General features: G+C 45.0%; 1 protein-coding gene across 5 annotated transcripts in view; it reads left to right on the forward strand.

Moving 5' to 3' along the window:
• LOC138809711 (angiomotin-like protein 1) overlaps window positions 1-12,367 on the forward strand; it is a 53,849-nt gene that overhangs the window by 13,891 nt on the left and 27,591 nt on the right. For all 5 annotated transcript variants that reach the window (XM_069996593.1, XM_069996574.1, XM_069996602.1 and 2 more), the window contains 2 exons: window positions 6,318-6,603; window positions 11,676-11,820. In XM_069996593.1, coding sequence (XP_069852694.1) covers window positions 6,318-6,603; window positions 11,676-11,820 — 431 coding nt within the window. The remainder of the gene's footprint in view (window positions 1-6,317; window positions 6,604-11,675; window positions 11,821-12,367) is intronic.

Raw genomic sequence — 12,367 nt, forward strand, 5'->3', positions numbered from 1 at the left:
ATTGAGTGCATTGCTAAGCTAGACAGCTGGTTTGACGTGACACATGGCAGTGTCTGAGAGATCGTAGCCGGCTGGCCGTTGAGTCTGGCTCCAGCGCTATGAGGCCACTCTGTGAGCCTGCCTGTGGCCAGCCAGCCTGGCCCCAGCAGTGCAGCCCTTAGCTGGCTGAGCAGACAAAGCTGCCTACACTCTTCTTGTTCTGATGCCACCTGATGGCAAAGGGTTGGACCTGAAACTCAACATCCTGTGTATTCAACTTAATTTTGGCCCAGGAGACAAGCAGAGTCCTTGTGAATTTTCCTGGCATGTTCTTCTGTCTGTTAGGCTGTCTGTTGGCTATACAAATGCCATATCACAGACCCTTAAGACCACAGGAGAGGCCTCTGGTGGAGGTCATCTAGTTCCATCCCCCTGCTCCATGCTGCAAACTGGAGCACAGGATGTAACAAATACGAGTGGTTTGGCTCAATTCACGATGTTTGAGACTTCTTTTTGCCTCAGACAGAAAGATCTGAAGAGACAAGAGAGAGAACTTAGGAGAAAAGTAAGAATTTGGATTTCTTGTTTTCATTTTTGACACTGTTGCTTACAAATCCTTCTCTCTGCTCTGATGCACTGAAGTAGGCTTGTCTGGTAGATGATGCACTAGTTTTCCAGAAGCAGAAAGAAGAGTGATGCCGGGGCTGGGGGTTTAGCCCGGCGGAATGGTGCCCGCCGGCGCGCGCAAGGCCCTGGGTTCGGTCCTCAGCCCTGCAAAAAGAAGAGTGATGCCTGTTTACTAATATTTTGTTCATCTCTGAATGTGTTACTTTGATTTTAAGAGCATAGCTATTTAATGAAAGCACTAGGGTAGAAGTATTCAGCCTGGCTCTTCTGTCCTAGGCTAACTAAAATGTCTTACACCATGCTGAGGATTTCCTTACCTAGATTCTCACTTCTTGTCACAGCCCTACTACCAGCACCTTTTTTCTTCTCTTCAGTGCAAGGGATTTGCAGTGTACTATGTTAATTGGGGAGAACTTGTCCTCTGACAAGTCCTCTGATGGCCAAAAAGATAATGCTAAATGGGAGGTCTTTCTCCTGGTAGGGTCCATGTTTGGCATGTATCTATTATGTGCTGTATTATAAAAAAGAAACTTTGGCCAGGTGCCAGTGGCTCACACCTGTAATCCTAGCTACTCAGGAGGCTGAGATCTGAGGATTGCAGTTTGAAGCTAACCCATGCAGAAAGTCTGTGAGACTCCATGAAACACAAAAAGCTGAAAGTAGTGCTGTGGCTCAAGTGGTAGAGTGCTAGCCTTGAGCACAAAAGCTCAGGGACAGCGCCCAGGTCGAGCTCCAGCCCCATGACCTGGCAGCAGAAATAAGAAAAAGAAAGAAACATTGGTAGTTCCATAGTTAGAAGTGGCTGAGGGAAGGAGGAGAGTTTTGAGTGATACATTTCCAAAATGTTAAATTACTTGCAGCTTAGGCCATAAGGAATGAGCTATTACATAGGATCAAAAGGTGGTAAATCAAATCTAGAATTGTTCAGTTAACACTAACACATTTTCCCTAGTGAAAGGAAGGCCATGAGCCCTGTTTTAATTCTACCATGAAAGCGTGTTAGAATACCAGTATCAGAACTCAGGAGTTTTGTGGTATGTAGGCTGACTTACTGGGTAAGAGAAGTAAAATGCCCTTTGTTCTGACACACAGGTCTGCAAGTGTGGGAATTTTAAGACATTAGGGTCAAGTTCAAGTTACCTTCCCAAGAAACCTGACAATTCCAGCTATATAATTCATTAAGGGAACAACTTTTCTAAACAAGAGGGTTATCTGTATTTACATAGCAATCATTTTGATCTTAGTTTACCCAACCGTAGAGACTTGATTTGAACATTTATGAAACTTGAGTTTACCTGACCAAAGGGATTCAAGTGGATTAATCCCCTGATGTGCCAGCAAATTAGTCCCGAAAACCGCAATTTCACCTCTCCCCTCTTCCCCTATTTGTCTCTCTCCCCTCTCTCCCCTTCTCTTCTCTCTCCTCTCTCTCCTACCTTGTCTCCCTCTCCTCCCTCTGCCTCTGCCTGCCCTTTCAGAAGTGGGAGGTTCACCATGGTGCTCAGCTGGTCTTGAGCACTTGATCTCCTGCCTCAGCTTACTCAATAACTTGGTCTACAGGCATGTACCACTTGTTTCTTTATCCATAATTTGTTATAGCCAGTTTTTCCTCAAGCCAACTGACGTACTTCCACAAATAGAACATGCTCATTGTGGATAATTGAAAAATGCACGTAATTCCCATCATCTTTCCTGCTCACCTAAAGGGAGGAAAGCCGTATTGCCTTCAGTTTCCTTATGCAGAGATAATTGATGTTTGAAACCAGTTGTTGACTGTGTTGCTTTGAGAATCAGAACATTCTAGAAAATACGGAAAGTTGCAGAACTCCCAATAAATATTAAGTGTTTTTACTGAATGAAAAGTATCTAAATTTGAACCTTTTCATGCCAAAATTTAGGGCCTTTATCATTTCATTTATTTTTTTTTTCAGTTTGTTTCCTTTTCTTGATTCTTATAGTTTCTTCTTCTCTGTGATGCACATGTATTACTCAGGTAATGGTTTATGTTTTAACATGTAGCTATACATACTCGTTACATAAAATGTCTGAAAAATCAGAGAAACCCGTCGTCCCTTGCATGGAGGCCATGCCTTTAGTCTGGGGCTTTTGTTTTGTTTTATTTTATTTTTTTCTTAAACACATTGAATTTTTACACAGGAAAAATTCTAATATGTATTTTATCTTGGGAAATATTTTTAAACTCATTGCTTGGGGTCTCAGTAAAGTTTGTTTAACTGGATTGTTATTACTTCTAAACTGAAAAATACTTTCATTATATTTCTTCCTTTATCAGTTTATGCGGAAAATATGTAGCCACTTTAGCTTCTCTTTTGTGAGTGACTTAGTCAGATCGTGCATCTAGTATTCTCTTCTTGTCATACTTTACAAAGCTTTGTCAGCCAATCATTTTTGCTAGAGATTAGGCTGGTGGCTCATGTAGAAGACGTAACGTGTGTCATGTTGAAGACAGCTTGCGTTTGCCATTCTTGCCCCTCAGGTGGGGCTGGGGCTGGGGGCCAGGAGAGCTGGTCGGCGCCGCTCTGGTGCTCTCCACACTCTGGGTCCTCACAAGCGAAGATCTTTGGTGCAGTGCAGCGTGATCTAGAACAGTGAGCACGTGAGCTTCATGTCTCATGTAAAGTTGTCTAGCTGCCACTTTTTTTAATGTGTGCTGGTCCTAGGGCTTGAACTCAGGGCCTGCGCACTGTTGTTTGTTGAGCTTTTTTGATAAATGATAGCGTCCTGCTGTGTGAGCTAGAGACATGTTCAGCTTTTTGGCAAGTAATTGGAATTAAGCTTCATGAGCTTTCCCTGCTTGGGCTGGCTTTGAACCACCGTTCTCATATCTTAGCCTATTGAGTAGCTGGAGGTATGAGCCCCTGGTGCCCAACTCTAGCTGCCACTTTTTAAGATGTTAAAAGATACAGATGAAATTTAATTTTTGATGGATATTTAGTTAAAAGCATAAAAACATTTTTAGTTAACCTGTCATATCCAAAATATTATTTAACAGATAATATAAAAGCTAATGAGATACACTTTGGGTTTTTTGTATTGAGACTCTGTTTAGCACAGGGACTAGCTATATCTCCAGTGATCAGTAGCTTTGTGTGGCTGTTGGCTGCTGTCTTGAGCAATGTAGGCCAAGAAGGGATGAGACAGAGTCAGTCCTGTTCTGACATCACCCTGAAACACCCTGCACTCTGCACTGCATTGAGTTCTGTGGTGCCAGAGGCCCCACTGCTGCCTGAGGGAAGAGACTGTGATTCCCAAGTCTGAACTGTGTAGCTTCTGAAGAGGAAGGGACACCCAAGGGTGGAACTTCCTTTTTTCCCCCTTTTAATTGGTGCCAGTCCTGGGGCTTGAACTCAGGGCATAGGCACTGCCCTTGAGCTTTTTTTTGTTTAAAGCTAGTGCTCTACCATTTGAGCCATACCTCTACTTCCCACTTTTTGGTAGTTTATTGAGATAAGAGTCTCACAGACTTTCTTGCCTGGGCTGGCTTTGAGCCATGGTCCTCAGATCTTTTCCTCCTGAGTAGCTAGGATGATAGGTGTGAACCACCAGTGCCTGATTTTTCTTTTTCAGAATAACACCCAGTAGTAGTGTATGATAACAACAGAGGCTGACAAAGCTTTCTTGACCTGAAGTATGATGCTTCAAGTGGGTATGCATCATTTCATTTAATTATCACAATTCTTAGATGGGTACTATTATGGCTACCACTCAAAGGTGAAGAAGAGGGTCTGGGAAGGTGGCTCAGTAGTAGAGTGCTTACCTCACATGCATGAGGCCCTGGGTTCGATTCCTCAGTATCACATAAGCAGAAAAAAACGGGAAGTGGTGCTGTGGCTCAAATGGTAGAGCACTAGCCTTGAGCTGAAGAGCTGAGGGACAGCGCCCAGGCCCAGAGTTCAGGCCCCACGACCTACCAAAAAAAAAAAAAAAAAAGGCGAAGGAGAGGTTAAAAGCTTACTTGTGATTATGTGGCTAAAGTAGCAGAGCTAGAATTCAACCACAGCGTGAAAGACAATCCCTTACATTAAGAAGCAGTGCTGTGTAGTTAAAACACCTTGGTGGAATGATGAGTGTGCTTGAAACTCACTTGTACATTGAGTGTGAGATCTTGGGTTTATTGTGTGAACTTTCTGAGCCTTGATGTGCATACTTACAGAATAAGGCTAGATGTGGACTGTAGGACTGGTGAGGCACAAGCATGCCATGAAATGTAGGACCCGGTGGACAGCAGAGACCTCCAATGAGTGCCAGCTACATGCTCTCTGTGGACCGGACCTTAACCGGTGGGAAATGATCTAGTTTGTAGTCCGGCATAACCACATGGGCAGGTTTCTAGCCCCTAGGCTCTATCCCAGGGTCTCTTGAAACTTTAAAAGCTTCTCTTGAATTGAAACCCTTCCAGACAGCTACTTAAAGCTAATTAAGAAAGTAAAACAAAAAAGTTCTGTTGCCATCGTTTTAGAATGTGGATCGTACATACAGTGATAGCTCCTTAAATGTTAGAAGACAGGAGCAGAGCATCAACGAATGGCTGCCTTTCCTCTGCACTCTCTGTGAGCAATGAACAGCAAGAACTTGAGTCAGAATGCCTATATTTGACTTTCCCTTTCCCTTATACACCTTGTGTCTATTTTAATCTGTCCCTGTGCCTTGCAGATGACTTCCTGGGCCTTGTTTTTCTTGTCCGAATAGACTTACTATGATAGATACCAAGTTTACAAAGATCAGAACAGGACACTGCATTAGGAGCTGATGCCATCCATGGTGGCTGGCACGGCACCAGGGCTCAGTGACTGTTTGTCAGAGCACATGTTCACTTTGGCAGCACTTGCACTAAAAACACAGAGAGCTCTTCAGTCTGAACAGAGTGTTTACTGGGCTGCTCATGAATGCCTGGGCTGGATTCTGTCTTAGGGACCGTGGAATACAATAGTGATCACAATGGTGACACAAGAGCTAGCATTTGGGAGAGCTTACTACATGCCAGTCTTCATGAAAGTTCCCTAGATCTTTCATAATTAATTATATGAGATGAGTGTATGTGTGTGTGTGTGTGCATATGAGTATATTACTAGAAAACAGAAGCACATGCTGTTATAGGAGCTTGCTCTGTTCAATTTATTTCCTTCTTTAAAAAACAAACAAACAAACAAACAAACAGCTGGGCTTCTCAGTAGATAAACCCTCTACCACTTGAGCTATGCCTCCAGTCTCTCGTAGTTCACAGTCTAGTAGACAAATTTACAAGTACTTTCTCAATAGATGTTGTCTCCCATTCCTTTTTTTTTCCATTTTCTTTCCATCCCCACTCCTCGGAGGTGTTTATCCCAGAAGTGGCGCGTAGTTACTACCCTTTGTGAGCAGGGCCTCGCCTGGCTCCTCGCTCCCTGCCTAGTCCCGCTTCAGCTCTGTCTTGCACTGCTGTTTGCTGGTGTTCTTTGTATTGGCTTGCCTTCCTGACCCTCGGCACTAGGTGTTTCCTCTCCTAGAATGCAAGCTTCTGGGAGTGGGACCTGCTGCCTTGTTCACAGTGTCCCCACCAGCCCACAGGGTGCTGATTCAGAGGGAAGTAAGCACAGGGAGCGTGTGACCAGGACACTGGCCTCTTGGCGTGCCTGTGTTGGTGAGTTTCCTTCCTTCTCACCCTGCTCCTCCTGGGGTCTGACTGCCTGTCTTGTCTTCTGTCCCCTCAGCCGCCCGTGCCAGCTTCCCTTCCCTTCAACAGTGCAGCAGCACAGCCCCATGTCCTCCCAGACCTCCGTCAGCGGGCCGCTGCACTCTGTCTCCTTGCCACTTCCACTGCCAGTGGCCCTGGCTGCTCCCCAGGCCCCACCGGCCTCTCCTGGCCAGCAGCTTGGTCCTGATGCATTTGCAATTGTGGAGCGAGCCCAGCAGATGGTGGAGATCCTAACCGAGGAGAATCGCGTGCTTCACCAGGAGCTTCAGGGTTACTATGACAATGCCGACACGCTGCACAAGGTACGTGACTCCAGGGCAAGGGGCTGGGCTTCCTGGAAGGAATGGATTCCTCGCCTCTTTGTGAGGCAAGGGGTTGATGAGGACTGACTTGCCAGTGTTTCTCGCGGCCCCTTTTTGTACAGGAACTGTGTAAGGCTTTAGGGAGTCAAAAATAAGTATGACCTTGTGCCCAAGGCCTGCAGTGCTAGAGCTTGTGTTCCCAAAGGGGAGTGAGTTACTGCCGGGGAGTATGCAGCGGCTTCGGTAGGGACAGACTCTGGGGCTAAGTAGGGCTCCCCAGGCTCGGAAGAGGAAACAGCAACGTGGGAATGAGTGGAGAGTATTTCCCTCTAAATCTAGGAATCTTGGGAACCTTGTGATGGTCATGTTTGTTTCATTGAGTGATAACTAAAACAATGTTACCTCGACACTGGAGGGTCACAGGTACAGGTTATTGAGCTAGAGGGTTTGTCGTTTAAGTGGTAGACTTACTTAAGAAGTGTGAGAACCCTAGGTTCAAAACCTAGTGCCACAAAAAGAAAGGGGAAGAGAAAGAGGAAGTGGGGAAGGGTGCCAGTTACCGTGCTCCTTCCTTTCCTTGCCCCCTGTGAGTCCCTGAAGCTCCTGCAGGTGTCACGGAGCTATCAAATCACATGGCAGCCTTTTATCCTTAGAACTTCCTGCTAAGAGCTGGAGTAAAGAAGAGATGTATCCCCCTAGCAAGAGCAATGTCACCTGGGTCTGATGTGTGCAGGATACAGAGAGGTCTGTTTTCAATAAGAAATCCACAGGACCCTGAGTTGCATTTCTAAGGGATGAGGAAATGTGGTGGTAGTGCTGAGTCTTAAGTGTCTGATCCTGTCCTGGAAATAGGGGCTTTTGTAAGGAGAGACAGAATGCCGCTCTCCATGGTTCCTTTGGCCTCATGTGAGAGGGTCCTGTCTGACCGTTCCGTGTGCATACTCAGTGCTCTCACAGGTAAAGGCTCTCTTCATGAGTGTTGGGCACGCTCCGTTCTGAGTGGTCCAGGCTAGACTGTGGTGTTTTGGCCACATGCTCCCAGGTCTGACTGTCATTACTTAGTGGTACTTTCACAGGTAAGGTGGTCTTTTCACTGTCAGTAAAAAGCTGGTAGCAGTGTATTTGATGGCACAAACGTTCACAGATGTGCCAAAGCAGGTCTGGGCCGAGTTTTTACCGCAGGGCTGGAGTTCCCTGTAGTCAAGTCTGGTCTGGACTCCAGGGAGCTCTGGCTGCCCTTATTGGAGGGCCAGAAACAAACAGGGCTGCCTGGAGGTTGTTCCTGAGCCCTTAGAGGTTGACAAACATAACATGTTACCTTTTGGCTCCAGCTTGTTTCTGACACCCTCCAGGACAGCTCTTCCTTTTTGTAGCCCAAGCATCGAAAGACCCACTCAACACCTCAGGAACCAAGTATTTCTTCTCCCCTAAAGCATCTCAAGGGCAGACATTTCTGAGAGCTCTGTAGCCTCCCCTGAGGACCTTGTGGTCTTGACTGTCTCATTATTATGGACTTTTCTACTGACCAGTAGCATGTATCTCTTTCTTGTGTTTGATGTACAATTCTCTGTCTCTGTCTCTTTGCCACTCTCCCTATGCCAATACTTGGTCTTGAACTCAGGGCCTCACACCCTCATTTTTGGCTTCTTTTCTCCTGGTTGATGCTCTACCGCTTGAGCCAGTCTAGCCAGAGCTCACCTCCAGTGTAGCATTTTCCAGGTTAATTGGTTAACTGGAGATGACTTTTCTGCATGGGCTGTCTTTGAACTGCCATCCTCCAGGTCTCAGCCCCTGACGGGCCAGGATTGCAGATGTGTGACCCACTGTTGCCTATCTGTACGTTTGTCTTTTGAAAAATAAGGTCTTCCAATGTATAATTTCTTTGCATAGAGGATGATCCTTAGACTTTGCGGCCAAAAGGGATGAAATGAGTGCTGAGCAAGAAGACAAAAGTTGTTCTACTTCTTGAATCTACAACTGTTTCACTCCCTTGACTATTATAAATGCGTCTGTGAATACTGTGTTCTGTTGTCCCATCACAGGTTAAGACAGTTGTCAATTTGCAGCCCTAAATTTTTGTTGTACACATCTCTAGCAAGGAGGATATGTGACTTAAGTTATGAGGTTTATGATGAAGCCAGGCTCAGAACTTAGGATTTTAAATCCTGGTGGTGTAGTTTTTCCTGTTGCATAAAAGGGCAGAAGGAGGAAGTTGGCGGGGAGGATAGGGATTGGCAGTGTGCCTCCAGGGGAGACTTCCCAGGCGGGAAATCAGACTGCGAGGGGAGAATTCTAAGCTTGTTTTCAAATATTGTGCATTCCAGATAAATGATACCTAGTTTATCAAATGGTGATCCTCAGATCCCAGCATCGTGAGCAGCTAGGATTATAGGCATGAGCCATTGGTGCCTGGCCTAGCTTATCTTTTAGGCCACACAGTAGTTCTTTTCAAGAAAACATGAACGTTTTAATCAGCATAAAATTATATTTGGGCATTTTCCTTTCTGTAATCAGTTTGAATTGTAGTGCTGCTCTTTCTAGGCTGTCCTTCCTGTTTGAATCTGCACTGCGTGTTGGGGCTGTGCCTTCCGTTACAGTATCAGTTGAGACTGGGAGCGTTCTTCCGGGTGGTGTGATTCAGGAAGGCCTCCCGTGTCCTGGGCTTGCAGGATGAGTGCCCTTCTCAGGGTCCGTGAGCCTTTTTATGACTTGATGGTGCTCTGCAGCCTTTGTCGGCGCTCCCTGCTCATGCTCATCTGACCAGAAACAAAGACCTCCCTTTATAGATAAACAGCATACAATGATGTTTTGGAGCTCTCTCTTTTGAAAACAAAATTAAAAGGAAGGAGCATTGTGCAGTAGCACTGTGAATACAACTAAGGACATGCTATTCTCTGTGCTACCATGTTACCCACAAGTCATGGTGTCTGGAAGAACAACAGAAAAGCTTCCTGGGAGATAGCAGATAGTGGAGAGCCAACTCTGGCAAGTTCAGCCATAGGGAAATTTAAAGAGCTACCAAAAGGAGTGTGGCTGTCTGGGTCCAAGGGCCTTCTAACTCTCCACTGGCCTCACCCGACTGTCTTGGCTGTATTGTCACTTCTAGGAGCATTAGCTATGATTTTCCCCTTTTGAAAGCTTTTCACTTCTTGGACCTAGGGCACCACTGGAGTCTCTCTCCTCCCTCGCCCAGCCTTCTCTCTCTTGGCTTTTTCTAGTCTTGTGATAGTTTTGTCTTCATTCTTGACGTCAACTTTGTCATGTGTCAGGCCTATACCTCCACCTGCTAATGGGAAGTCTTTGATATTCTGCTGATCCCAAGCATAGTATTTTTGTTGCTAAACAGGTTTTCTTTCTTCAGGAAACCTGTTCTCTTACCATCATTTATCTTGGTTACGTTGTATTACCCATCTTCTACATTATTTGTCTTTGATTGCTTTCTCCCTTACCAGTTAGACCCAGTCACTAAGACCTGCTGATTTGCTCTTCAGTGTCCTTAGGTTTTGTGTTTTAATGTGTCCATCCTACTTTATGTCTTGTAATCTGTTGCTCAACTGTTTACATTATCTTTGCACCTAGACTTATTGTATTCTGTTTCATCCATTCCTGCTGTGTAAGATGCTGTAGTCCACCTCTCCAGGGCCCTTCTTTACCCTGCTTCCTCCTAGAACTCTACCTTGCTTGTAACGTGAAGTCCTTCCTTTGGTCCTGGCTCCTGCCACTTCTACCTATTCTCATCCCCAAACCATCCATGAGGCGGAAGATAGATGTGGACTTATTTTCATATGATACTTCTTGCTCATTTTCTGCCTAGAATGCCCAAACCCACTGACCTTTCTTAGAAGAGAAACAGGAAAATTTCCTATTTGCCTTTATGGCTTATTTCAAATGAAATGAGATAGTTTTCAAGGAACCCCTTTTCTTCCCCTGTTAAATTAATTATGCCATCTCTAGGTCTTATGGCATTTTGCTATCATACCCCTCAGACCTCTCTATATTGTATAGGTGCCTGTGGTTGGGTACACACCAGCTTAGCCTGTGAGCTGCTAAAGTTGAGAATTATCTTGTTTCTTTGTGTATTCTGAGGCCTAGGAGACTCTCCACACATTGTAAACAAAGAATGAACACACATTAGTGTGTGTGTTATTCAGAGAAGCACAGTGAGCAGCTTTCTGACCTAGGTAGTTGCATTCAGAAAATAGGTTTCCATGACACTACTCTCCTCTAGAAGGACCAAAATTGTGGTGCTGGCCTCCCGGAGCCCAGTGAGATGCATTAGCAATTTCATTTTGTCAGCTCTGTGTCAGATTCCCTCTCCCACAGTAGCACAGCAAGTGTCCACACGTACAGACCTCTCACCTTTCCTCCTGCATTCAAGCACAATTGAAGGATCTTCAAAAACATGATTGTCTTAGACTCTCGTTACAGCAATTACGGCTACTTGTCAATTTATATGTGCTGTAAGCTAAGTATTCCCCAGTTAAAGTTTCCAATTTGGTGAAATATAGAAAAATAACATTTTAATCCTGTATCTCTCAATTCCTGCACATATGGAGACTTTCTGTGGTACATTTGTTTACACTTTGCTAAAAGCTCATTGATCTTTCATAGAGGTACTTTCACAGACAAGAAGTAAAAATACTCTGTAATCACTCGTAATGAAGCCTCTGACAGGGGAGAAGGTCTATAGGAAGGCAGAGTATTGCACTTAAGCGTCTAGAGGTTTGGGTTTTGGTTGTGTTTGGCTTTCCATATTTTAACCTTTTCGTGTTAAATGGGAATGGTAATACTAGTTACAAATGGGCACCGAAATGTAAGAGGTTTAAATTGGGTTTAGATTTATGCCTAGTATCAGTACCGAGAAACTTACAAGGTAACACTGGAGGGTCTAGCCAGACTTAGGCATCTGTCATGACAGGAACCTAACTGACCTTTAAAGGACAGAATGGGGGCGAAATTGATTCCACGGGAATTTGGTAGACACGAAATGTGAGGTGCATCTGAAATGCTAAGCATCTCTGTTCCTGAAACACTGGCGTGGATGCCAACTCAATGCCAGTTCTTTCTTACAGTTTGAAAAAGAACTTCAGAGAATTTCGGAAGCCTATGAGAGTCTGGTCAAGTCCACCACCAAGCGAGAGTCGCTGGACAAAGCAATGAGAAACAAGCTGGAAGGGGAAATCAGAAGACTGCACGACTTCAACAGAGACCTTAGAGGCATGTCACCTTCTACCTGTATTCTCTCCACCCTGACTACCTGTGTAATTAACAGCTTGGTCCAGAGCCAGATTGCTTTGCCACCATGCTCTTCTTCCTGTATCAGATAATCCTGTAACTGTCATCAGCCCGGAGAAAGTGGAGGTGCTAAAACAGCAGAGCTGTTCTCTTCTGCCTTATTTATTGACATTGCAGCAAGGAGCTTTTGAAGTGGCCGAGGCGGGAGGATATGGACGGAAGAGAGTCTGTGTGCGAATGTGACTCACCATTGTCTGACTAGGAACGTTAGAGACCAGTGTTGGATGCACTTGCCTTTCCAGATGAGGCTGAGTCACCTGGTAGAATTCTTTGGGAGCCAGAGTCTCACTTGCTAGAGCTAATGTAGAGGATAAAGCTAGACATATGCTCACCCTTCAGGAAAGATAGAAGACCCATACCTCCTCGAAAGGTAAAAGCCACTGCATCTTTCTGTTAATAACATGAAAATTATTTAATTCGACGCTTCTGAAGGACTTAAAAACAATAGTTTTCTGTTTCTCTTTATAAC

This window comes from Dipodomys merriami, unplaced genomic scaffold (genome assembly GCF_024711535.1).
Source record: "Dipodomys merriami isolate MVZ:Mamm:240054 unplaced genomic scaffold, mDipMer1.0.p SCAF_103, whole genome shotgun sequence".
Lineage (NCBI taxonomy): Eukaryota > Metazoa > Chordata > Mammalia > Rodentia > Heteromyidae > Dipodomys > Dipodomys merriami.